At 34.9% G+C, this 25,116-nt stretch overlaps 1 protein-coding gene and 1 pseudogene across 1 annotated transcript; both read left to right on the plus strand.

Annotated features, from left to right (window-relative positions):
* Nucleotides 1-12,415: 12,415 nt before the first annotated feature.
* LOC120174307 (leucine-rich repeat receptor-like protein kinase TDR) lies at nucleotides 12,416-20,530 on the plus strand. The gene is given in 5 exon segments (XM_039181207.1): nucleotides 12,416-15,255; nucleotides 16,120-16,181; nucleotides 16,183-16,577; nucleotides 16,626-16,642; nucleotides 20,520-20,530. Coding segments are annotated over 3 exon segments (3,096 nt in total). The 5' UTR covers nucleotides 12,416-12,590; the 3' UTR covers nucleotides 16,552-16,577; nucleotides 16,626-16,642; nucleotides 20,520-20,530.
* LOC120174265 lies at nucleotides 20,039-25,093 on the plus strand (annotated as a pseudogene).
* Nucleotides 25,094-25,116: the final 23 nt, after the last annotated feature.

Below are 25,116 nucleotides of genomic sequence, written 5' to 3' on the forward strand. Positions count from 1 at the left end.
GCTAATAAGAGATATCAAATGTATTTACATTAGTATATGTTACCATATCGTTAATGTTTATATTGTATCATATGTGTAACATGATTAAATTATGCTATGATTGTAATTGAGTAATTAGTTTGCATGTTCATATTTATAGGAAATACATTATTATATTTTATGCCTCACTAAGTCTATGACTTAACGTGTAAGCGTTTTTACACGTAGGTTCAGAGGAGCAAGAGGATCAAGATTAAGAATTGCAGAGCAGCATATCTCCACTTAAAGAACAGATCAGAAGTAAATTCATAGTATGTATTTTGTTGGGTCAAAAGTGTTGGCATGTAGAAAAGTGTAATTTACGCATGCTCTGATCAATTTTGTAATGTTTTGAACTTAATTATGTTAATATATTTTTTATGTTAATAAAAGCTTTAAATTTCATATAGTTTTTATAAATGTACATGCTTTGAAAAGTCAATGTGACACTTCAGATTCGTATTCGAGTCGGTACGGGTTGGGTGTGTTACATTTAATGGTATCAGATCTAAGGTTTAGCCGATTCTCGGTATAAACTAGAGTCTAGAGTGCCTTAAATTGTGTACATGCTAACATGATAGTAAAAACTTCTGATATGATAAGAGTAATAAGTATGTTGTTATGCTAATAGAGATATTTTGGTTATATCTTATTAGATGTCCGGACAAGATAGCTCCCGAAGTGAAGCGGGAGATGATAGATTAGCTGAGAGTAGTAATTCACCTGCCCTGGCTAGGCAAGGTGAAGAACAGGAACCTTCTAAAGTGCTTGTGCAAGACCAAGACGTCTTTTTCAGGATGTTGGACGCAATCTTGACGCGTTTTCAACCTCATGCCTCCTCAACTGAGAGGATGAATGTAGCAAAGGAGTTGAAATGGTTAGGAGCTCCTGAGTTTAAGGGGGAAACGAAGAAGGTCATGTTGCTGCGGACCTTTGTCTTAACGACGTAAAGATCATGCTAGATGGAATTCATTGTTCTCATGTGGAAAAGTTAGATGGAGTAGTCTCCTTGCTTCGTGGGCAAGCAAGAATCTGGTGGATGAATGTCACTATGAGGATGACAAGTGACCAATTAACATGATATTTGTTTTTAGAAGAGTTTAACCACAAATATATAGGAGATAAGTTCATCAAGAAAATGAAGCAAAAATTCTTGAGCCTGAAGCAGATGAACCGCACTGTGTATGAATACGAGTGCGAGTTTAACAAGTTAAGTTATTTTTCAGCTGAGTTGATTCCAATAGAGAAAGATCCGTGTGAATGGTTTGTAGAGGGCTTGCGCCCGAATTGAAAGTGATATTAATTATATTGAACTTGTCCTCGTTCCAAGAGGTAGTTTGGGGAGCAGAAAGCTCAATCTTCTAAAAGAACTGGGGCTTTGTCGAGTTCTGCATCACTAAAGAGAGACAAAGAGTCTGGTTTCTGATCTCAAGCACAGTCAGAGCCGATGTCATCCTCCGCTAGAGAACCAAATTAGATAAGAGCTAGACAGACTCAATCTGTAGGGTCTGGTGTTGGGCGAGCACAGCAAGGTCAAATTAGACAATGTCAGCTTTGTGGAAGAAGACATAATGGAATGTGTAGAGTGGTCATTGGAGCTTGTTTTCGATGTGGAGAAACATGGCATTATATGAAGGATTGTCCGTTGAGGGCCAAAGAGCCTATACAGTTGGAGCGATCTGCTTCGATGTCTCAGAGAGGACGGGGAAGAGGTAGAGGAAGAAATCAGACCAAATCTTCTACTCAACAGGAAATACGTTCTATTGTCGAGTATATAATCTCAAGACCAATGAAGACTGTGAGGATCCAAAGATAATAGTAGATATCTTTCTATTGTATAATAAATGTGTTATGATATTAATTGATCTGGGCTTGCATATTCATATATGAGTAGTAAATTGGTGAGAGAATTGAGAATTCAATTAGAAGTTATTTGTAGTGATATTGTAGTGACAAATCGATTAAGGCACAGTGCTCGGGTAAATAAGATATGTTGAGGGTGTCCCATTCTGATTCATGGAATTGAATTCCCTGTTAATATGATAGAATTACTCTTCGAGGGATTTGAAGTAATATTGGAAATAAACCAGTTATATAGCTATTATACAAATGTCGATTGTAGATTGAAAAGGGTAAAGCTCATCAGTTCAGACGAATTGGAAATTATAGTGTTAGAGGATCACTATCGTTCTGAAGTAGAGTAGTTTTTTTGTTTCATTAACAAAATAAAGTAGAGGAAATGGATGTTATTAGGAGAATATTAAAAGATCAAGTGATGGGATATTGTTTTGGAAGAGTTTAAGAATATGTACATCCGTGATCAGTTTATAAGATAAAGGTAAATGAAATGTTTGAATTTGAACCAAGGAAATTGTATTATGGATGAGTAAGAATGAAAGTTTGATAAGTTAAGGAAATGGAGGATGAGTTATTTTAACTGGAAATAATATATATGGATGGTTTGACGAAGGTTTACGTTTTTGATTGAAAGAACTGAGTTGAATAACAAAGTAATGTGATAGTGAATGTATTAAATTTAAAGGATTTGTATGTTTAACGGAAGTTAAGGATTGACAGAAAAGTTTAAGATGATAAAAAGGGATAAGTATGGTGTGATTTGAATACGGTTTTTTTTAAAGAATAAGGTTTTTGCAAATAATATTAACTATCAAAGTTATGAAAATGTGATGAAGAGTGTTGGTTAAGGATAAGTTTAAGTGATATGATAGGAATATAAGAGTATAAGGGAAAAGATATGATCTATGATATAGAGAGATATTGATTTGTGAAGGAATAAATATATAAGGGAATTTAAAAGAACAAATATGACAAGGGTCATATGGAAGTGTAGATTATAAGTTTGATATAGAAGTAAGGAAAATGGTGTAAAGTGTTGTGGAAAGATTGTTTGATTTCAAAAAGTGTATGTTTTAATCATCCATATTGGAAGAAATATAGTAATGAAAGTCAAGTGCATGATAACACGAGAGATTAATTGAAGAGGTAATATGTGAAATTGAAGAGGTAATCATCTATTAGTGTAGTAAAAATTCGAGGACGGATTTTCTTAAAGGAGGGGAGATTTGTAACATCCTCAATACCGGGTTAGTGACTAAATTGAAATATTTCAGAATTTGTTGATCAAAGTAGATAAATTAAATAGTTCGGGGACTTATATTGTAAATTTTGTATAAGATTAAATATCAAAGAAGGGAAAAAAGAAGAAGGGTAAAATGGTCATTTGATAGTAAGATAATTAATTTGAGAGGGGTTATAAAAATACACGTGGGAGATGAGTGAGGAATGAAAAAATTTCTAGAGTTCTCTTCTTACGTGAAGCCATTGGAAAATGTGAGTTGTTTGTTAGTTGATTATTTTTTGAATTTAAGCTTGATTTATGTTCTTTGGGTAATACTTAAGCTTAAGGAAAGCTTAAGTTATATTAAAAATCAAAAGATAAGGGAGTTATGAAGGATTAAAGAAAAGAGGGGAATAAGTGAAATCTTTGTAGAGATGGAGTAATTAGATTTCAAGACCAAATTTGACTTGTCATCAACCTAATTAAGAAGTATGAAGTGTTAGAATTGAAATTAGAACATGTTGAAAATTGAGTATGATTCTTAAATTCCATGTAGAGGATAGAACTTTGAAGGAAAAAATGTGTTAAATGAGTACAAATGGGTTTAAGTTAGTGTATTTGAGTTAAGAATATGAAAGGATATGAAACATGAAGTGTTTGAGCTAAAATGAGTGGATTTTCGGGCTTAAAAAGGAAAATCTTGGCTATGGGTATCGGTACGTATTCATCAGGTACCGATACTTCAAGAGTAAAAATAACAAAGGCATTCAAAGAGTATCGATACCTGGGAAGAACAGTATCGATATCCAGGGTACTGATACCTTAAGGAATGAATCGATGCCATCTTTGAACGGGAATTACAGAATGCAATATGGGTATCGATACCTAGGCATGGTATAGATACCACAGTTAGGGAATGTATCGATACCCTATAGGGGTACCGATACCACTTTAAATAGAAAATGAAATTTAGCCTTTCCTTTAGTTTAAGAAATGAGAAATTAGAGTATGTTATTTGGAATACTGATATGTATAAATATATGATTATGTAGACATCGAATGTAAGCAAGATCCGGAACGATCACCGAATTAGGATTCGATTCAAAGAAGGAAATCATAGAGGTAGATTTGGGAACTAAGTAAGGCCAAGGTAAGTGCATACTATAGATATAGTTCAAAGGAATTAAGACTTGTGATAAGTTTATTCCTCTGTTAGTATTCATAACATAGTAGTATGAACCTGCATACATGATAATCATTATAAATATATATATACTTTATATATATGTGCATATTATTTGATGAATGAGATATAATCTTTATGAACATATTCAAATAACATATGTTATGGGATAAGAGATTGACAATGATATGTACATGTGATATGTGATAGAGAAAAGACATATGTGATTATAAAAGATGACATGAATATATGAATATATGAAGTATAACAATAATACCCATATTATATGATGCGAGAGCTATAGGTATAGTTGGCATGCCAAGAGTCGAGGGTCATAGGTCCTTCAGGACATATTCATAGGTCCTTCGAAATATTTCACATGCTACTCAGTGGACCCTTATATGAGCTGTGGTGACAGCATATGTGCACAACCTCAATGTACTCGCATACCTTAAGTTCTCAGTAATGTACATGGGCCAATAAGAGATATCAAATGTATTTACATGAGTATATGTTACCATATCGTTATTGTTTATATTGTATCATATGTGTGACATGATTAAATTTTTCTGTGATTGTAATTGAGTAATTAGTTTGCATGTTCATATTTATAGGAAATACATTATTATATTTTATGCCTCACTAAGTCTATGACTTAGCGTATAAGAGTTTTTACACGTAAGTTCAGAGGAGCAAGAGGATCAAGTTTAAGAATTGCAGAGTAGCATATCTCCACTCAAAGAACAGATCAGAAGTAAATTCACAGTATGTATTTTGTTGTGTCAAAAGTGTTGGCATGTAGAACAGTATAATTTACGCATGCTCTGATCAATTTTGTAATGTTTTGAACTTAATTATGTAAATATAATTTTTTGTTAAAAAAAACTTTAAATTTCATATAGTTTTCATAAATGTACATGCTTTGAAAAGTCAATGTGATACTTCGGATTCGTATCCGGGTCGGTTACGGGTTGGGGGTGTTACAGGTAACGTTTGTAACTCTAGACACCATGATAATTCAAAAAATAGTTTAGACACCTATTCATGAAAAACGTTATAGTTTGACCACTTATCTTATATTTAAGCCTAATGGGTGCGTAGTCTAAATGTTAAATTGTTATCAAGGTAGTGCGTCGCTCTATAAATGAGATGATTTGAGTTTGAATATTATTAAGTTTGATTCGATATAAGATTATTGAAATTGAGTTTGACTTGATTCAAAAACTCGCGAACTTAAAATTGATAAGTTAAATTTGAAGTAGAAATACAAAAACTAAAATTCAACTCAAGCTAAAAAAAAGCTTAAACTCAAAATATTATCAAACCTAGCTTAATTCAAGCTCAAACTCGAATCTGAACTTTAAGTATATAAAAATATAGGATGATCATAAGAGATAGTATCTGTTCAAAAAATCCTTTAGACAATGAATGCTCATATACTCATACAAATATCATGCTTGAACCCAAAATTTATAATAACCATCATTTCAATCATTAAGATTATTTGATTCATTTAACTATTCCGTTAAAATTGGTTAAATATAAGGGGTATGTTTTTCAAATTTTCTGTATTATAATCGAGACCTCTCCCCTAGTTTCGCTCCTGGAATTGTTAGGGCGTAATTGAGACGACAACCGTGGCGCATTGGCAGGCAAAAAAGCAAGGCATTCCATGCCATGCCGAAGACCTCTTCATCATGCCATTGCCATCATGCCCTTCACGCCGAACCTCTGCGCATGACAAGCACGTAATACAGCCCGTCCCAATGGCACAAATGTCATTTGCCATCCATCCACAGCCTTTACCTTTCTACGAATGATGAAGGGTATGAGGGGGACAAAGTGGAAAAGAGTTTTGGACCCCCACCATTCCCTGGCGTGCCCTGCCCAGCAATTTTTTTAAAAATTTTATATAGAAGTATTAAAAATAAATTTGATTATAAATTTAAATTATAAAAATAAGTTCTAATGACTATTTTGTAACCATTTAAAAATGTTAATAATTATTTTATATTTTAATAACTTCAATACTAAAAAAAATACTTTTAACATAACATAGTGATCATTTATTTATTCTACTCTAGTGGTATTTTTGTACTTTAGACTTACCATTTGACCATTTCTTTGCGTCGGGATTCCAAGCAATATTCATTATTATTAGTTGTTTATATTGGTTTAAATCGTCATCAAATCTTTTTTTGAAGAGCAACGAAGTTTTATTAACGAGACGAGACACTTGATCTTATACTACACCTTTACAAAACATTACTCAAATTATATAATGATAATAAATTATACAAGGCGTGGAGCAATAAAAGACGAAGCATTTGGGTGGAGATAGAAAAGCTACGTAAGTGACGGATCGAAAAATAATTTTTAGGGTGAATACATATAATAATAATGAAAAAAATTTCGTATATGGTAGACACAAATAAAATTTTCGTATGTGATTTGTGCAAAGAAGGAAATATGATATAGACGGCGACTTCTCCTATGTACACATTCGTATTCATTTATTTAGTTTAATTTTATTTTGTTGTGTATTGGGTGGATTTTTTTATAATTTAATTTTAAAATTTTGGGTTATGTTGTATACGAAACATTCTGTTGGGAAAGAAGGTGAGATGCTGGCTTTGTTTTTGGGATGACGAAAGCTTTGCTTTTTTGCTTTCGCTTTTGCTTTTGCTTGCCTTGTAGTTCTCGATACTGTGGGTCTGTCGTTCTCGTTTTCCCTCTGTGTGTGTTGCTAAATCTAATGTAATATAATGTTTTCTTTCGGTTTTGTTTTCACCTGCTTCGTATTAAATTGTTTCATCTTTTTAATTTTGATTTTTCAGTTTCGCTACATAAAATTTACACACATTCCGTTACAGTTAAAATTAATGTGTTTCATGGAAGAGACAAATTTCCACTTTTACAAATTCTAAACCGTATACACGTACATGTTGGTGTTATTCCTATGATGTTTTGTTTTATTAATGTAATGGCGATTAATCGTGATAGTAAATTTTTTTTTTAGAGATTCTCAATCATTTTATAATGAACGTTTAAATATTCTACAGTTATTATGGAAAACCTAGCCCAAGATGATCGCTCCACAAAGAAAGCACGCCGACTTGATGAAGAACCACCAGATACAGGTGGCGATGCTCCACACAGTATGGATGTCGAAGTGGCCAGCAATACGAATCCAATTATCTCACCCGCTCCAATCTCTTACCGCGACACTCTCATTAAAGACAACCCTAAAGAACCATTGATCGATGATGAAATTTTAGACGAGGAAGATGTCGAAGTCTTTGAGGATGATGTAGTCTGTGGTGTCGTCGATGGTTTAATCTCCATCGATTTCTCTGATCGGGTCCAAGCCATTGCCAATAAAAGTTTTGATTAGACCGTTGTGGTGAAGCTACTTGGGAGGCGTATTGGCTACATAACTCTTCGAAATAAACTTTATGATCTATGGAAGCTGTCTCAACCCTTTTGTCTCATGGACATAGAAAACGACTATTTCCTCGTTTCACTACGAATACGCTTAGATTTCTTGACTGCCCTCTCCGATGGTCCATGGACAATCTTTGGACATTACCTAACCGTTGAACCATGGTCGCCGGATTTTACCTCCTCACAATTGTTCTCTAGCAGAATTGTGGCGTGGATTCGCCTTCCGGGATTACCAGTAACCCTCTATAAATATAGCCTTATTACTAAAATTGGTGAATGCATTGGAAAGGTTGTTAAAATTGACTATCAAACGGAAACTGGTCGTCGAGGATGATTTGCAAGAATGGCGATGAGTGTGGACTTGAAAAAACCGCTAACCTCAAAGCTCTTTATCAATGGGCACGTTCAGATAGTTGAATACGAATCACTGCCTACAATCTGCTTCTCGTGTGGTCGATATAAACATGTGAAAGATATATGCCTAGATAAAATTATTATCGACCAACAAGATTCAAATGACCCAAAGGAACAAATAAGCGAACCATAATTGCCGACTACCAAGTAAAGCTCTGAACCATATGGACCATGGATGGTTGTTGAACGAAGGCAACAAAAAAACACTAAAAACCTCCAGCGGATAAAGAACAAAATCTGGAGAACAATGGTTCGTGATTTAACCCTCTATGAATCAACCGATGATGTTACTACTGCTGCGTTTGAAAATCAAGCTACATATACCAACTAAGCTACTTATGCTCCAAATAATGATCATACTCCTCATGGCCCGAATACCTCTCATGCTACTCATGCTCTTTCTTCAGCTAATCACGTACAATCAAGCAAAAGCAACTCCAGCGGTCAACATGCTGCTAAAAACAAGATGACCACTCTTGCCCGTAAACCACTAATGATCCCCAAGATCACTGCTAGATCCTCGAAAGGAAGCCAGGGTCAGTCTAGCCACCAATCCCGCCAAAGTAATGTTGAACCACGTGTTTCCATATTAAACAGGTCGAAACATTCGACCATCGTACTAGCAGAGAATACTAATCCAAACATTATCGATGGCGTGAATTTGCAAGCCATGCACAGAACCACCCAACACAAATCCATACCACGAGAACCACCTGATACAAACCAAGCTCAATCGAGTGAAGCATTTTCTAAAAGAACAGAAGCCGATCCTACTAGTCCTGCTCAACGAGACTGTGCCATGCAGAATACTTGCACTGACAGGTAAACGGTTCCCATGCTAGAATGATTTGGTTTTCTATACTCATCTTTCTTTATGAATGTTAAAATAATATGTTGGAATGTCCAGGGATGTGGTCACCCACATTTTCTCACGGCTTTTCGACACTATTTGCGTGAATTTAAACCAGATTTAGTAGCAATTCTTGAACCCCGGATAAGTGGGTGCAGAACCGATGCTTTTATCGCCGCTATTGGTTTCGATCGCTCTCACCGCATTGAAGCTTCAGGTTTTTCAGGAGGCATATGGTTATGCTGGCACGAAAAAATCCATATAGACATACTCCCAACTACTTCCAGTTTATCCACTGTCGTATATCTACCTCCCATGGCAAGTTCTCGACTTTGGAAACCATTATATATACCAGCTCGAATATAACAAAGAGAAAACAACTATGGCCTCACCTTCGATCCTTCGTTGTAAATATTACCTCCCCTTAGGTCATGTTGGGAGATTTTAATTCCACGCTCATTGCTTTTGATCGGATAAATGGTGCAACTTCTACTCGACCTTGCAAAAATTTCTAGGATTTTGTTTATGATTTTGGCAACCGTGACATGGGATTCCAAGGTCCTGAATTCACGTGGAATAGGGGTCTCTCTTATGCTCGTCTTAACAGGGCTTTATGTAATAGCAAATGGGACGAATTGTATCCTGAAACAGTCGTACATCATCTTCATCGCATGCGGTCTGATCACGGACCAATTCTCCTTTGTGTTGGCAGCTCTACAACTAACATTCACCCAACTCAATTCAGATATTTCTCTGGCTGGTTGCAGTATGACGATTTCAACTGAATGGTGGAGGATAACTGGGTAAACTCTGAATCTCTTTCAGACACTATCACCCATTTTACTAATGCAGCTGATACATGGAATAAAATGATGTTTGGTTATATTGGCACAAAAAAGAAGATAGTTATGGCAAGACTTCGAGGAATACACAAAAGCCTTAATAGACATCATTCGACTTTCCTTATCAATCTTGAAGCCAAACTCCTCACCGAGTTAGAGTAGCTCCTAGACCAAGAGGAAATTCTATGGAAACAACGCTCGATATTAAATTGGGCTACCCAAGGTGACCGAAATACAAAATACTTCCATAGAAGTGATTTGCAGCGAAAGTAGAAAAACTAAATCTTGGCCCTAAAACTTCCTCCAAGTGATTAGTGCTTTGACACGAATAAACTTAAGGAAGAAGCGATTCATTTTTTCAGAAATATTTATGCATACGCTGAGGAAGTGGTAGGGAATTTTCCCATTTCAAGTTACTTCCCGGATATTCCGACTCAGTTAAAGGATTTCATGTCTATTGAGCCCGAAGATAAGGAAATCTATGAAGTTCTGAATGATATATCTCCCTTAAAAGCACAGGCCATGATGGCCTCCATGCAGAATTTTTCCAACAACAGTGGAATTTATAAAGTAACGACGGCTTGAATGTTGGATAACAAGCTTAAATCCATGCATTTAACTTGAACCTGGCTTTTCCTCTCCACTAATTTAATTAAAACACCTAATTAGGATAACGTGAGTTATATACAAAAAGATATATTATAACGTTTTGTGAAGTTTGAGTTTAAAAGATACATACAAATCATTCAATATTATGCTTAGATATGATATATAAATACTGAAGAGAGTGAAGTTTGAGTTTAAAATATTACATACAAATCGTACAATATTATGCTTAGATATATTATATAAATATTGAAGAGAGTGAAGTTGGATGGGGTGTTGTAAAAAAAATCCAGATTAAAGTGAAAATAAATAATATAATAGTAAAATAAATGGAAGGTGGGGATATTGCCCGAATCATGACTGTGCTCCTAATTTTAATAAATGCTTTATCGACATTAATGATACAAAGTAAATATCGTTATCATGGAAACAAGCTTTATCAAAGTCAAACTCAGTTCAAACAAATAAAAAATGTATATTCAGTAATATACTTCGTATGAACGTATTTACATTAGTAAATACAAAATTATAAGCAACCATGATAATAATTAGTAGTGTTTGTTACTACCTACTACTAGTAAAAGAGCCACGGGTATACCTTTGCCGATCATATTTGATGAGGTACGTAAATACTCTTTTAATTTAATTAATTAATTTTATGAATAGAAATGAATTTAAATAGTTTAATTAAATAATACACTAAAGAATATTGTGCAGAAATATTTCTTTTTAAATATAACAATGTATATATATATGGAACACATCGCGTAAGCATCAACTATATGTAATATCAAGTGGACTTACAAATATTAAGGGTATGCTTGTTTGGGGATAACCAATTACGGAATTAGTTTTTTTCTGAAATCCATTGTTTGTTTCACATAATTCGTTTTTTGAAAAATATTTTCTGTGTTTGTTTCACGTAATTTATTTTCTGAAAAATATTTTTCAGTGTTTGGTTGGAGGAAAATTGGTTGGTCAACGTAAAATATTTTTCTGATCAACATATTATATTTTTAATATTATAATAAAGTAATCTAATATTATAATAATATAAGATATATTTTATTTATAATATATAATAAATTATTAATAAAATTTATATTCATTAATTCATAGAAAATATATTAAATTATTAATAATATAATATTATTTATATATTTAATATATAATAATCTAATAATATTTTAATAATATATTTAAAATATACTAATTAATATTTTTAAAATATAATAACACTATTACTTTAATAAATAATTAATATAATTTTTAATATTTTATTTCAATAAATATACCAATAATAATATTTTTATTAATAAAATTATAAAAATAATATTTAATAATAAATAAAGTATTTTAATATTTTAAAAAATAATAATATTAAGTTTTATGATAAATAATATTATTTATAGTATTTAATATTTATAATAAATAATTTTTAAAAAAAATCATCAACTAGTGGAAAAAAGGTTTAAACAACATCTTTAAAACATCGTAAAACGTTTTACAGATGTTTTTCAGAAAAATATAATTCATTTTACGAAAAATATTTTCCGAAAAACATTTTCCAAAAATATAATTCATTTTTCGGAATTCAATTTTCAATAATTTATTTTTCAAAATTCAATTTCCTAAAAGCCAATACCTTCAAAATTGGGACTTTGGGTTTTGTTTGTTTTTGTTATAGTATTATTCATTTATGGATAGAAGGAATATTTGAATATAATATCAAGAGGTACGAGAGAGAGAATAAAAAACAGGGTTTTGTTTTGAAATACTAACAAACTAAGGATATGGTGGGAAAATGAAAGGAGTGTCTTTTCTTGGATCCTGTGGGAGACATTGCTTACTGTAACAGAAAAATATAGAATTGTATGGCCAAAGGTAAAGGCAACAAGGGAATGATGAAAAAGTGGTAGCAAAAGAAAAAGATTATTGTATATTACAAGGAAGTCTCGATTTGTATTCTGTATATATTTTCTTTGCTGTTACCAACCGAGCAAAAGAGAACGAAACCATAATGATGAAACCTCCCATGCAAACAGCAGCCTGAGAAACCATGAATCTCTCTCCATCTAACCCTCTTCCCCCCTTAAATCTACCTTCTGTAAACACCGAGCTTCTCTAAACCGGCCAGTTTTGTTGACATAAACCATGAAGAGACCTCCATTTCTTCTATCCCTGATCACATTTTTCTGGGGTTCGTCTCTGTTGGTGTTCTCTGCTTCTTCGCCGCCTCTCCCGTTGATTTCGCTTTTGTCGTTGAAATCATCCCTCAAAGACCCTCTGTCAAGTTTCAGGGACTGGGACCCTACGCCTGCGTTTTCCAAGCCTGGTTTTGAAGACCCAGTTTGGTGTTCATGGTCTGGTGTCAAGTGCAATCCCAAAACAGCTAAAGTCACGTCTCTGGATCTCTCACATCGGAATCTTTCTGGTTTTGTTCCACCGGAAATCAGATATTTGAGGAGTTTGGTAAACTTGAATCTGAGTGGAAATTACTTTGATGGTCCTCTCCAACGAGCCATTTTTGAACTCGAACAACTTAGAACTCTTGATATCAGCCATAACTACTTCAACTCAACGTTCCCGCCTGGGGTTTCCAAACTTAGGTTCTTGAGGATCTTCAATGGATATAGCAACAATTTCGAGGGTCCATTACCGATAGAGTTCGTACGGTTACGGTTCTTGGAACAGCTCAATCTCGGTGGAAGCTACTTTGAAGGTGAAATACCAGCTATTTATGGAAGGTTTACCAGGTTGAAGTTGCTTGACCTGGCTGGAAATGCACTGGAAGGGACTTTACCACGTCAACTCGGATTCTTGACTCAGCTTGAACGGATAGAGATTGGCTACAATGCTTTTACAGGCACCATACCAGTAGAGTTTGCACTGTTATCGAATCTCAAGTACTTGGATATCTCAAATTGTACACTTTCAGGTCCGCTCCCGAAAGACCTTGGCAATTTAATTAAGCTGGAAGTTTTGTACCTTTTCAAGAACAGCTTCACGGGTGAAATCCCGGTAAGTTACACAAACTTGAAAGCTCTCAGGGTTCTTGATTTATCCGACAATCAACTCAGTGGCGCGATTCCGGAAGGTATATCTACCTTATCGGAGCTAACGTGGTTGAACTTGTTGAGCAACAACTTTTCTGGTACAATTCCGGAAGGAATCGGCGAGTTACCGAATCTCAGCACTTTATTTCTCTGGAACAACAACCTTAGCGGCATTCTCCCTCAGAAGCTGGGTTCAAATGGGAACTTGCTGTCACTTGATGTCTCGTCGAACTCTCTCACTGGTCCAATCCCTCCAAATCTTTGTTATGGAAACAAGCTTTTCAAACTCATCCTGTTTAACAACATGTTCACGCGTGAGCTACCTGGAAGCCTTGTAAACTGCACGTCGCTGTCAAGATTCCGAATCCAAAACAATCTTCTCAACGGTACCATCCCTTACGGTTTCGGACTCTTGAAGAACCTCACGTTCGTGGACGTGAGTAAGAACAACTTTACCGGCGAGGTTCCCAAGGATCTTGGCTATGCACCGACGTTACAGTTCCTTAACATCTCCGAGAACTCTTTCAGTGCAGCGTTGCCGAGCAACATTTGGGGTGCACCAAGCTTGCAGATATTCTCAGCTAGTTCGGCCAAGCTGACAGGCGAAATCCCGGATTTTATCGGCTGTAGAAACGTGTACAAAATCGAGCTCCAAGGTAATTATCTAAACGGAAGCATCCCCTGGGACATTGATCATTGTGAAAAGCTTTTGTCTTTGAATTTAAGCAGAAATTTTTTTACGGGAATAATTCCATGGGAAATATCGACGCTTCCTTCAATAACTGCTGTTGATCTTTCGCATAATTTGCTCACTGGAACTATCCCTTCAAACTTTGAAAACTGTAGCACTTTGGAAAATTTCGATGTATCCTATAACTTGCTAACCGGTCCAATCCCATCGTCCGGTCCGGTTTTCACCAACTTACACCCTTCCTCGTTTTCCGGCAACAACGGCCTTTGCGGCAGAATTTTAGGGAGACCGTGCCCGGCAGAGGCGATGGATACAGGTGACACGGAAGTTCGTAACAAGCAGCAGCAGCAGCCAAAGAAAACGGCAGGAGCTATCATTTGGATTATGGCGGCCGCTTTTGGGATTGGTTTGTTTGTTCTCGTAGCCGGTACTCGGTGTTTCCACGCGAATTACAGTCGCCGGTTCAAGGACGATCGTGAGATCGGACCGTGGAAATTGACCGCCTTCCAGCGGTTGAATTTCACCGCCGATGATGTACTGGAGTGCCTGTCGATGACGGATAAGATCATAGGGATGGGGGCCACGGGAACGGTATACAAAGCGGAGATGCCAGGGGGCGAGATCATAGCGGTGAAGAAGTTGTGGGGTAAGAATAAAGAGACCATCCGACGGCGGAAAGGTGTGTTGGCGGAGGTTGACGTGCTGGGGAACGTCAGGCACCGTAACATAGTGAGATTGTTAGGGTGCTGCAGCAACAGGGAGTGCACGATGCTGCTCTACGAGTACATGCCCAACGGCAACTTGGACGACTTACTGCATGCCAAGAACAAAGGGGAGAACTTGGTGGCTGATTGGGTGACTAGGTACAAAATTGCCCTCGGCGTTGCTCAAGGCATTTGTTATCTTCACCACGACTGTGATCCGGTGATCGTCCACCGCGATCTCAAGCCAAGTAATATTTTATTGGACGGTGAGATGGAGGCCAGAGTGGCGGATTTCGGGGTTGCCAAGTTGATCCAGAGCGATGAGTCCATGTCTGTCATTGCCGGCTCCTATGGCTACATTGCTCCAGGTGCGTTCTTTAGTTCAGTTCATTTTAGTCCAGGATAATTCATTATTGCTATCCTGCGCTTAATATTTGGCGCACGCTAATCATTAAAAGGTTCCCCGTATATGAAATTTGTTTGTTAGTTTGGCAGACTTCTTTTATACTTGCATGTCCACTAAAAACGTGGAATAAGGTCGATTTGTTTAGCTTAAAATGTGTATAATTGGTCTACTTTGATAAAATATTATATCTTTTTAAATAAGATTAGATATTTAAATTTTAATATTTTAAATGAAATAAATTAAATTAAAAAAAATATATTGATAATAGATTTTATGACATTTGATCCGTATTAATTAATAAATTAGATGTAGAGGATTAAAAAAGCTAAGAATTTATCATTGACCTCCTAATGATTTGACAACTTAATGTAGTTTAGTGATCTCATTAGTTACAACACTGGAATTAAAGTTGACATTGACACACTTGTCATGTTCTTCAGTGGGGGTAGTACACTTATTACTCTTATTCCTTTTTTCGGGTCCAAAAGTGAAGCATTAATCTCACTTTTCCTTTGCTGATATCTTCATTGTATCTTCATTGTGTCTTCCCATGATTTGCTTTCTCTTTGTTGTTCACTGTACACTTGCTTTTACAAATTCAAGAACAAAAAAACAAGTGTTTTTAGATTTGTTCTGGAAAAACCCTTACATCGTCAGCTTTCGGTTTGAGGATGGCGCACTATCGCGCGTGAATACTCTGTGCTTTTTCTTCTTTGCATTTCTTAGCATTACTTTTTTGACTTTTAGCATTGGTTTGGATTTTTGTGGCTTACGATGATCATGTTCGTTTCTCGAGAAAAGCATTAACCCTTGTATTTTTTTACAGAATATGCTTATACTCTTCAGGTCGATGAAAAGAGTGATATCTACAGCTTCGGGGTGGTGTTAAATGGAGATTTTAAGTGGAAAAAGATCGGTGGATTCGGAATTCGGCGATGGGAACAGCATTGTGGATTGGGTGAGGGCTAAAATCAAGAGCACAATCGGGATTACCGACATTTTGGATAAAAATGCAGGAGCCTCATGTGCGTCGGTGAGGGAAGAAATGATGCAGATGCTTAGAATCGCATTGCTGTGCACCAGCCGGAACCCGGCGGACCGGCCGTCAATGAGGGATGTTGTGATGATGCTGCAAGAAGCCAAGCCCAAGAGAAAACTACCGGAGAGTGCGGTAGTTAATGGAGGCAATGTGGTTCGCGTTGGTGCTGCCGATGGGGCTGACGATTCTTTAGCGCAAAAGGCTACAGTTGAATGTTAATATTGATTACTTTTACGGGTCTTTTTTCCCCCTCTTATTTTTAAAATGGTGGGCAATTGGTATAGGAGAAGTGATTTTTCTTTTTCTTTTTGTAATGGAATTTTCAGGTGTTCTTGGTTTAGTTTCTCTGGTGTCGTATTTGGGTTAGTATTATTATGACATTTCTATTGCAGCTTAAGTATATATTTGAAGTGTGCTAATGATGTTCACCACTAACAAGGACCCATATCATAGTTCAAAGGATAAGTTACCGGACAACAATGTGAATTGGCATCAACTTTCAAGAAAATAATTTATTAGAAAGCTAATCATAATAAATTTTGGATAAACTACATGTTTAATACCTAAACTATTGTTTTTATTCTGTTTTTGTACCTAAGAGAGGGGATGGAGAGTTTACTCCTAATAGACATTAAATTCACAACCCAAAGGAGAGAATATGTCAAACGATAACTTTTAACCAATTACTGTGAAGATTATTGAATGGATTACAAACTTAATAATTTTTGTATGAATTGTAATTATGGTGACAAAAATTGATTAGGAAACCTAGTAAATCCCCAAAGAAAAATGGTAGACAGGAGGACAATGGACAGCAAACTTAACACGCACGAAAAATGGAACACTAGCACACAAATCATTTTCACATTGCTAAGGGAAGCCAAGCTATAGTGACGGATCTAGAGATTAAAAAAACAAGGATCTAAAATTTTAATACATTTGTTTTTGGAAAAATGAGTATGCAGATTTCTTTATTTTTTTTTCTTTTCCCTCCTCAAATTAAACTAAATTTAGTAGTTTTTCTAAAATAATAGGTATGCAGTTGATCCCTATAAGGACTGAAAATATCCACCCCTCCCGAGTGGAGATGGGCATGGGTTGAGTTTGGGTTAAACCGATCCAACCTGAAAATTTTATATCATTCATCCGATCCGACCAGACTTGAAAAGTACATACCTTCCACCCGACCCAAAACCGACTAGACTTTTTGAGATAAAATCCAACCCGATTCGAAATAATAAATAATATTATTTTTATTCAATAAAAACAATTATTTAATTAAAAATATATAGAAGAGTATTATTGTAATTATTTCTAAATATATAAGATAAAATTATATTTTGTGGGGTCTGATCTAATCGAATATTTTTCATCCTAATTCCAAATCCATCCGACACGAACATTACCTTTAAAAAGAAAAAACCTCCCAAGCATGCATGCGGAAACCGATCAAAGAGAAATGAAAACTAAAGAAACCAAAGACTACTCTGACTAAACTAAACTACGAACAAACTGAAACCAAACTAAACTAAAATGACCACCACATTTTAAAGAATATTGAGTGAAATATCATTTATTTATTTTCTTTCAAGCGGTGGTACTTAATGGAATTTTTCCACCGTAAGAATTACCGTTAAAATAGTAAGAAACACGAGAGAAAATAGGCAAGCAAAGAATAGCAATAGAAATGTGTCATGGTATTGATATATTATTTAAGTCTTCGTTAATATAAGTCTCCAATTTAAATCAGATAACTTTTTTTTATATAGGATGACTACATAATAGTATCTATTTATAATTTTTTAGTCATTGACAATATACATACACATTGTAAACACAATTGTTCATACCTAAGATCTTTAAGAAAAATAATATTCCGTTTAACCACTAAAATCTTTAGATAAATTCTTAAATTTGACTAAGAATTACCGTTAAAATAGTAAGAAACACGAGAGAAAATAGGCAAGCAAAGAATAGCAATAGAAATGTGTCATGGTATTGATATATTTTAAGTCTTCGTTAATAAGTCTCCAATTTAATCAGATAACTTTTTTTATATAGGATACTACATAATAGTATCTATTTAAATTTTTTAGTCATTGACAATATACATCACATTGTAAACACAATTGTTCATACCTAAGATCTTTAATTTGACAATTTATTTCTTTATTTTATACATATTTAAAACAATGACAGATCTATAAGTTTAAGAATGAGGTTCAAAATTTTAACTTTTTTTAAATAATAAGTATGAATTTTCCCTCTTTTTCTTAACACATTAGACTAATTTTAATATTTTTTTAAATAGTAGGATGCACTTGACTGCTATAGGACTTAGTGTATATGTCCTTCATGATTTAGAGAGAGAGAAAGAGAGCGAGTAATTATGCATATTTTTCTTTATAAGCTGATTCAAGCCCATTATTGTTAAAAAAGTTAGGGCTCAATTGCTAGCCCACCTTCAACTAAACCGACATAAAAGATGAAGTACCCAACAATTCTACATTGAGGTTTTTTTGGCCCATTAGGGCATGCATCAACTTTTTTGGCCCAATAAGGTACTTTAAAAATTATTTTGGGATCTACGATATTTCTACAGTGTATGGAGAACTTATTACTTTGAGATGACGAGTTTTAAGATATATTATTTTTATATTACAAGCAGGAGATGAAGAAAAAGCTTCAATATTTTAGATCGAAGCTAGATAATAAGAAGGTAAAAATAATGTGCTAAAATTTGGGTGCAGGCATTTTCTACTTTTTGATATTTATTTACTTCCTTTATTTGTTTAAGTGGTGTTATCCCACATTCATTAAGTTTTCAGTTTTCTTTGGTTTTATATTCACGTTGGTCTATTCACTTATCATCAATTGGTTTTAGGGTTGGATGCTTAACATGGTATTAGAGCTTAGACGTGTTCTGTTATTCTTGCTTAGTCTTATACAAGGTCAATTACATGTATGCCCTTGTTGAACTTAGTTACATGTAGTAGGGAGTGTTAATAGGCGTGTCTCACACCTATTAAGTATTTAGTTTTTTTTTTGGTCTTATATTCAAGTTCGGCTCCACCATCTATTATCAAGTTCGGCTCCACCATCTATTAAGTATTTTCATTGAATGTTTTTATGTTTGAGTAAATTAAATTATTTATTTATTGTTGTGTCCTGTCATATCAGTGTCCTTAGTTTTTAGAAAATATTATATTCAAATTATGTTTGTATTGCTGCTACTTTTTATGACCTTTTTATAGTTATGTAGAAGATATATCTATAGCTTAAAATAAATTAAATCTCAGTTTTTATAGTTTCCCAACTTTTGTACATAATGTCCATCTCTAAAAGTAAAATTGTACAATTTTCACTGACTCTGTGTGCCTTAATTCCTAGCATATTCTCTTGGGTGTAATACTTACTGATGGCAAGAATTCCCTTCATCTTCCCAAATCATATCTTTTAATCTTTCTCTTTGTTGTCTGTATCTATTTTCGTGTTCATATATGCTACCATGCCCTATGTTTCATGCTTCATTTCTGTGTTATGCAGAAAAGGCGCCTGGATGTGGAGCGTGATTTCATGGTTAAGAGAATGAAGTTGGAGGATGCACAGAAGTTGCGTGCTGTTGATGCTAGTGAAGAAATTTCGGTTAATTCCATCATTGACTTGGCTTACAAAACCTTGCTTTTATACTTATTCTAGTCAGTTATTAACCTTTTCTAATGATATCTTCATCATTGAATCATCTTTAGGATGCTAAATTGTTGATCAAGAAGAAGGAGGTGTTAGTTTTTGGCAAAAATTGGCCAAATCCCACATTGGAAATGAACAAAGGATGGAAAAATTCTTAGCCTATAAATAGAACATTTCCCTTTAATTAAACGTATGTCAATCACCAAAATACAAGTGGTGTACTAGAAAGCTATTAGCTATACTAGTAGAGAATTTAAAGGGAAATTCTCTTAGGGTGTACTTTAGTTTTTGGGCATGTGTGAGAGTTAAATATTTTGTAGTGTGGTTGTAATAATTTTCCACATAGTAAATATTTTTTCTCTTGGTTGTCTTTTGACAACGCTTGTGGTTTTTCTCCATTTGGGAGTTTTCCACGTTAAATTATTGTGTTTTTCTCTCTTTAATTTTTCAAATATTTTTGTTAATGTTGTGATCTAAAGGGATTGTTGGATTACAAGGGGTCTATTTTCTCAACAATTGGTATCGGAGTCAATGGTTTGGTAAAAGATAAACTTCAAGGCGGGGTAAGAATTTCTTTAAAATTCTTAGTATGCTGCTCTGTGGTTGCGGCTTTGTCCGATCTTCTACATCAGAAAAGATTTTTTAGAAATTGTTGTGGTCCAGCTGGAGGTCCTTTAAATACGTTATTGTTTTATTGAGTGTGGTATTGTGTAAGTAAGTGCAGCCAAAGAAAGTTTTGTCACAAAGGCTATAATCGCATAAGGAGGTTGGGACTTAAGCGGTACCATTTGTGTCCCCCTAATCTTTCCTGGAAACTTTCTTAGTGCATTTTGTAGACACAATTGTTCACTCATTATTCACGTGTGAGATCACTGGAGCATTGTTGAGCAAAAATGAGTTTCAGATTTGATATTGAGAAATTTGATGGGAGAATTAATTTTGGGTTGTGGCAAGTACAAGTCAAGGATATACTAATCCAGTCTGGATTGTATAAGGCCTTAAAGGGAAAGCCAACTTCTTTGTCTGAAGGAAAGGAACCAGATAAACCTAGTGACAGCAGTGGAGACAAGGGAAAATCCAAGATGAGTGAAGAAGAATGGGAGGAGTTAGACATGAGAGCAGCAAGTCAGATTCGTCTCTGTCTAGCAAAAAATGTTCTTGCTAATGTTGCTAGATGGTCATCAACAAATGAGCTTTGGGAAAAGCTTGAGGAAATGTACCAAGCTAAAAGTCTTTCAAATAGGTTATATTTGAAGGAGAAATTTCACAAATTGCAAATGGAAGAAGGTACAAATTATGACCACCTAGTGCACTCAATGGGATTGTTTCTGAACTGGAATCTATTGGAGTGGAGATTGATGATGAAGATAAAGCATTGAGACTTATTGGTCTCTTCCATCTTCCTATGAGCACATGCAAACCGTTTTAATGTACGGGAAAGAGAATGTGAATTTTTCAGAAGTGACAAGTAAGCTGATTTCGGAAGAAAGAAGGCTGAAAAATGGAGAGAACAAATCTTCTGAAAGTGGAGCATTATCGGTTTGTGGAAATAGGAAGAAGTATAAAGGCTCCAAAAAGAAAATTATCTGCTGGGGATGTGGGCAACCTGGACATCTAAAGAAGGATTGCAAAAACGGTGGAGCTAATTCGGCTAATGGCTCCAAAAGTGATGCTACTAATGTAGTCGTCTTTGAAAATGAAGACGATGAATTTGTTTTTTAAAGTAAGATATATATCCTCATGGCATGATAGCTACCAATTGAGTTGCCATGGAAAATGATGTATGAAAAGCTAGCATGTCCACATTTACACATGGGCATTGGTTGACAGTTGATGCAAGGTGTGTGGTGGAATTGATGTCGATGGCTAATGAACTTCCTAGAAAGTCAACATTGGAAGTTGCACCATAACTTATTAGCAGTTTTTCGACATGAACTGGTCGAGGTAAAAATTCTTGGAGTTAGTGAATTCCAAGTGTGTATACTCTTATGGTAGAGTATGACAATTCTTGTTTTTAGAATTGTGACTATCATAGATGATGGTGTTATTGAGGTAGTTGTTGTTTTTATGGTGAAGAATTGTATGGAATTTTTGCCAAGGTGGAGATTTGTTAGTTTTTGGCAAAAATTGGCCAAATCCCACATTGGAAATGAACAAAGGATGAAAAAATTCTTAGCCTATAAATAGAACATTTCCCTTTGGTTAAACGTATGTCAATCACCAAAATACAAGTGGTGTACTAGAAAGTTATTAGCTATACTAGTAGAGAATTTAAAGGGAAATTCTCTTGGGGTGTACTTTAGTTTTTGGGCATGTGTGAGAGTTAAATATTTTGTAGTGTGGTTGTAATAATTTTCCACATAGTAAATATTTTTTCTCTTGGTTGTCTTTTGACAACGCTTGTGGTTTTTCTCCATTTGGGAGTTTTCCACGTTAAATTATTGTGTTTTTCTCTCTTTAATTTTTCAAGTATTTTTGTTAATGTTGTGATCTAAAGGGATTGTTGGATTACAAGGGTCTATTTTCTCAATAGGAGGCATTGCTAGAAACACTTAAAGAGAGGATTAATGCAGCAGAAGAAAAGGCCAGAACTCTTTAAGTTATCATTCGAAGATTTTGGGCGTATTTTTTTTAGTAAACTATATTTAATGTTTAGTTCAATTCTGCATGTGGCTTTACTTTAATTTGATTTACCCCCTATGCGTATCATAGAATCAACAAAAGGGGAGGTTGAAGCTTTTCAGAAAGCAGAGGAGGAACTAAATGAGATAGAGAAAGAGAGAAATAATGCAGAAGCGGTTCACTTCTTGCTCCATTAACTTTTTATTCATATACTTCTGCAACTATGGTGTGGAAACATGAATTCAGAAATTGAAGTTTCTGTTTCAGAATAGGGTCCACTACGAAAATGTTATGAAAGAAAAGGTTCTTCCTCAAATCAAGGAGGCAGAGACTGAATATATGGAACTAGAAAAGAATCGTAAGGTTGATATTTATGCCTTTCTAGATATAGTAACCAATAATTTGAATTGCCTTTATCATTTGTAGCCCATGTTATAATTTTGCAACATTGCAGGAGAGCTATAGAAAGGCTTCTGTCATTTGTCCTGAGAGTGAAATTGAAGCTTTAGAAGACTTGGATGGATGCTCAACCGAGCAACTAGATGCCAAACTGAAGAGACTGAGTCAGAGACTTATGCATGAGAGCAATCGGTATGCGGTGGTTAATTTTCGATGTTTCACTTCAAAAATATCCCAATATCTGCTTGTAGTTGGATTCCATGTTAACTTTTGATTTTTTGTAGATATTCAGAATCGATTGATGATCTTAGGATGTTGTATCTGGAGAAAGAGCGTAGAATTTTAAGAAAATTGCATACTTATAAAGCCTTTTGAGAAATATTAGATGTAAGTTGCACTGTTGTTCAATTTGTCTTGAATTGGACATTTGGTTTCTATTATATGAGGTAGCTAACCATGTTCCAACTGGATTTTGAGAAAGTGCATTGAAAGAGATTAAGGTCAAGAATAACCTTAATAGAGTTCTTTATTTTGTAATCTCAACTAATATTTTCTAATATATGGAATTCTGGATTGTCATTTCTCCTTATTGTGATTTCTGAAAGAAATGATCGGTGCCTTACTACAAGGCTTTTTTTAAGGTTGCCAGAAGTTTCTTAGCTTTTTCCTTTTTCTGCTTAGGTTGTTGTATTGCAGGCTTGCCAAAATACTCTTGATTTGCGTAGGAAAAAATTTCAACGTAATGCGGCGCTTCTAAGACGCGTGTTGACATGGCAGTATGAATCATGCTTGTGGCTATTATTAATTTTCTTTCATTATGATTATTAATTTTATTATTTCTTGTTGGATACAATTAGATTTAATGGCCATTTGGGGAAGAAAGGTATCAGCGGACACATTAATGTTAATTATGACGAAAAGACACTTTCAGTAGAGGTAAGCTATCTGAATTCTAGTTGTTCTTTTGCGAGTACTTTCATTAGGCTACTTATATATTTCGCCTGGTCACTATGCCCATTTAAAGTCCTAAGCTGTCTACTCAGCATTTTACAATGGGTTTCCTGGTTCCATTTGGTTTGACAGGTTAAAATGCCTCAAGACGCATCAAGAAACACTGTTCCTGATACAAGGGGACTTTTAAGGTTTTTAAATTTTCCCGTCCTATATACTCTTTAGAATTTGGTTTTGTGGCTTTCAGTGTCATCGCTACAGAAATTATCTACATGTGGCTTCATGGCTATTGTTTAATCCAAATAAATGCTCTCTTTTTTAAAACTTTTTACTCCAAATCATCTATAATTTAAGAGGTTATAGAAGAGTCCGAAATTTTTATAATTGGTTAATGTTGAACTCCAATACTATTCTGATGATTTGTTAACTAGGAGGGGAGCGCTCCTTCTCAACATTATGCTTTGCGTTGGCTCTTCATGATATGACTGAAGCCCCATTTCGAGGTATGGATGAGTTTGACGTGTTCATGGTAAGTGCTTTTTTCCCATTGGGACTAAGGTAAATACTATTGTCCGTCGAGAAACAGTAACTCGTAGACTGAGCAGTTCTGTTTGTAATATTTTCCTCCATGATGCAGTTAGCCGAAAAATCAGCCTGGACACCTGAGTTGACTTTGCATTGGCTCAAGGATCCCAATGGATATTTATCACACCGCATGATATCAGGTTATTGTTTATACTTATATATGCTTGTCCATTTTTTCCTCTCTCCATGCCCCAACCCCCCTTTATTTTTCCAATCCGTCTTTCTGTATAATTCGTAGAACATAACTATGTTGAGTTATTAGGCCAGACTCAGTCGGCCATAATATGAAGAGGTTCATATGGGGGTCTTAACTCTTTTAATTTATGAGAAAAAACAATGAATGTAGATAATGTGAAAAAAATGTAAAATATGGAGGGGATAGGGAGGTGATCATGTGCAATTATGTTGATATTGAAGATAGAAAAATGGTGAGTAACAAATAGGAATTATTTTATTGTTGGTACAGCATGGAGAGAGGATAAAGAAACAGCAGATGGCAGCTCCCCGCTCTTAATTGTTGCAGTAAGGCAACAATTA

This window comes from Hibiscus syriacus, unplaced genomic scaffold (assembly GCF_006381635.1).
Source record: "Hibiscus syriacus cultivar Baekdansim isolate YM2019G1 unplaced genomic scaffold, ASM638163v2 tig00112044_pilon, whole genome shotgun sequence".
In the NCBI taxonomy this organism is placed as follows: Eukaryota; Viridiplantae; Streptophyta; class Magnoliopsida; order Malvales; family Malvaceae; genus Hibiscus; species Hibiscus syriacus.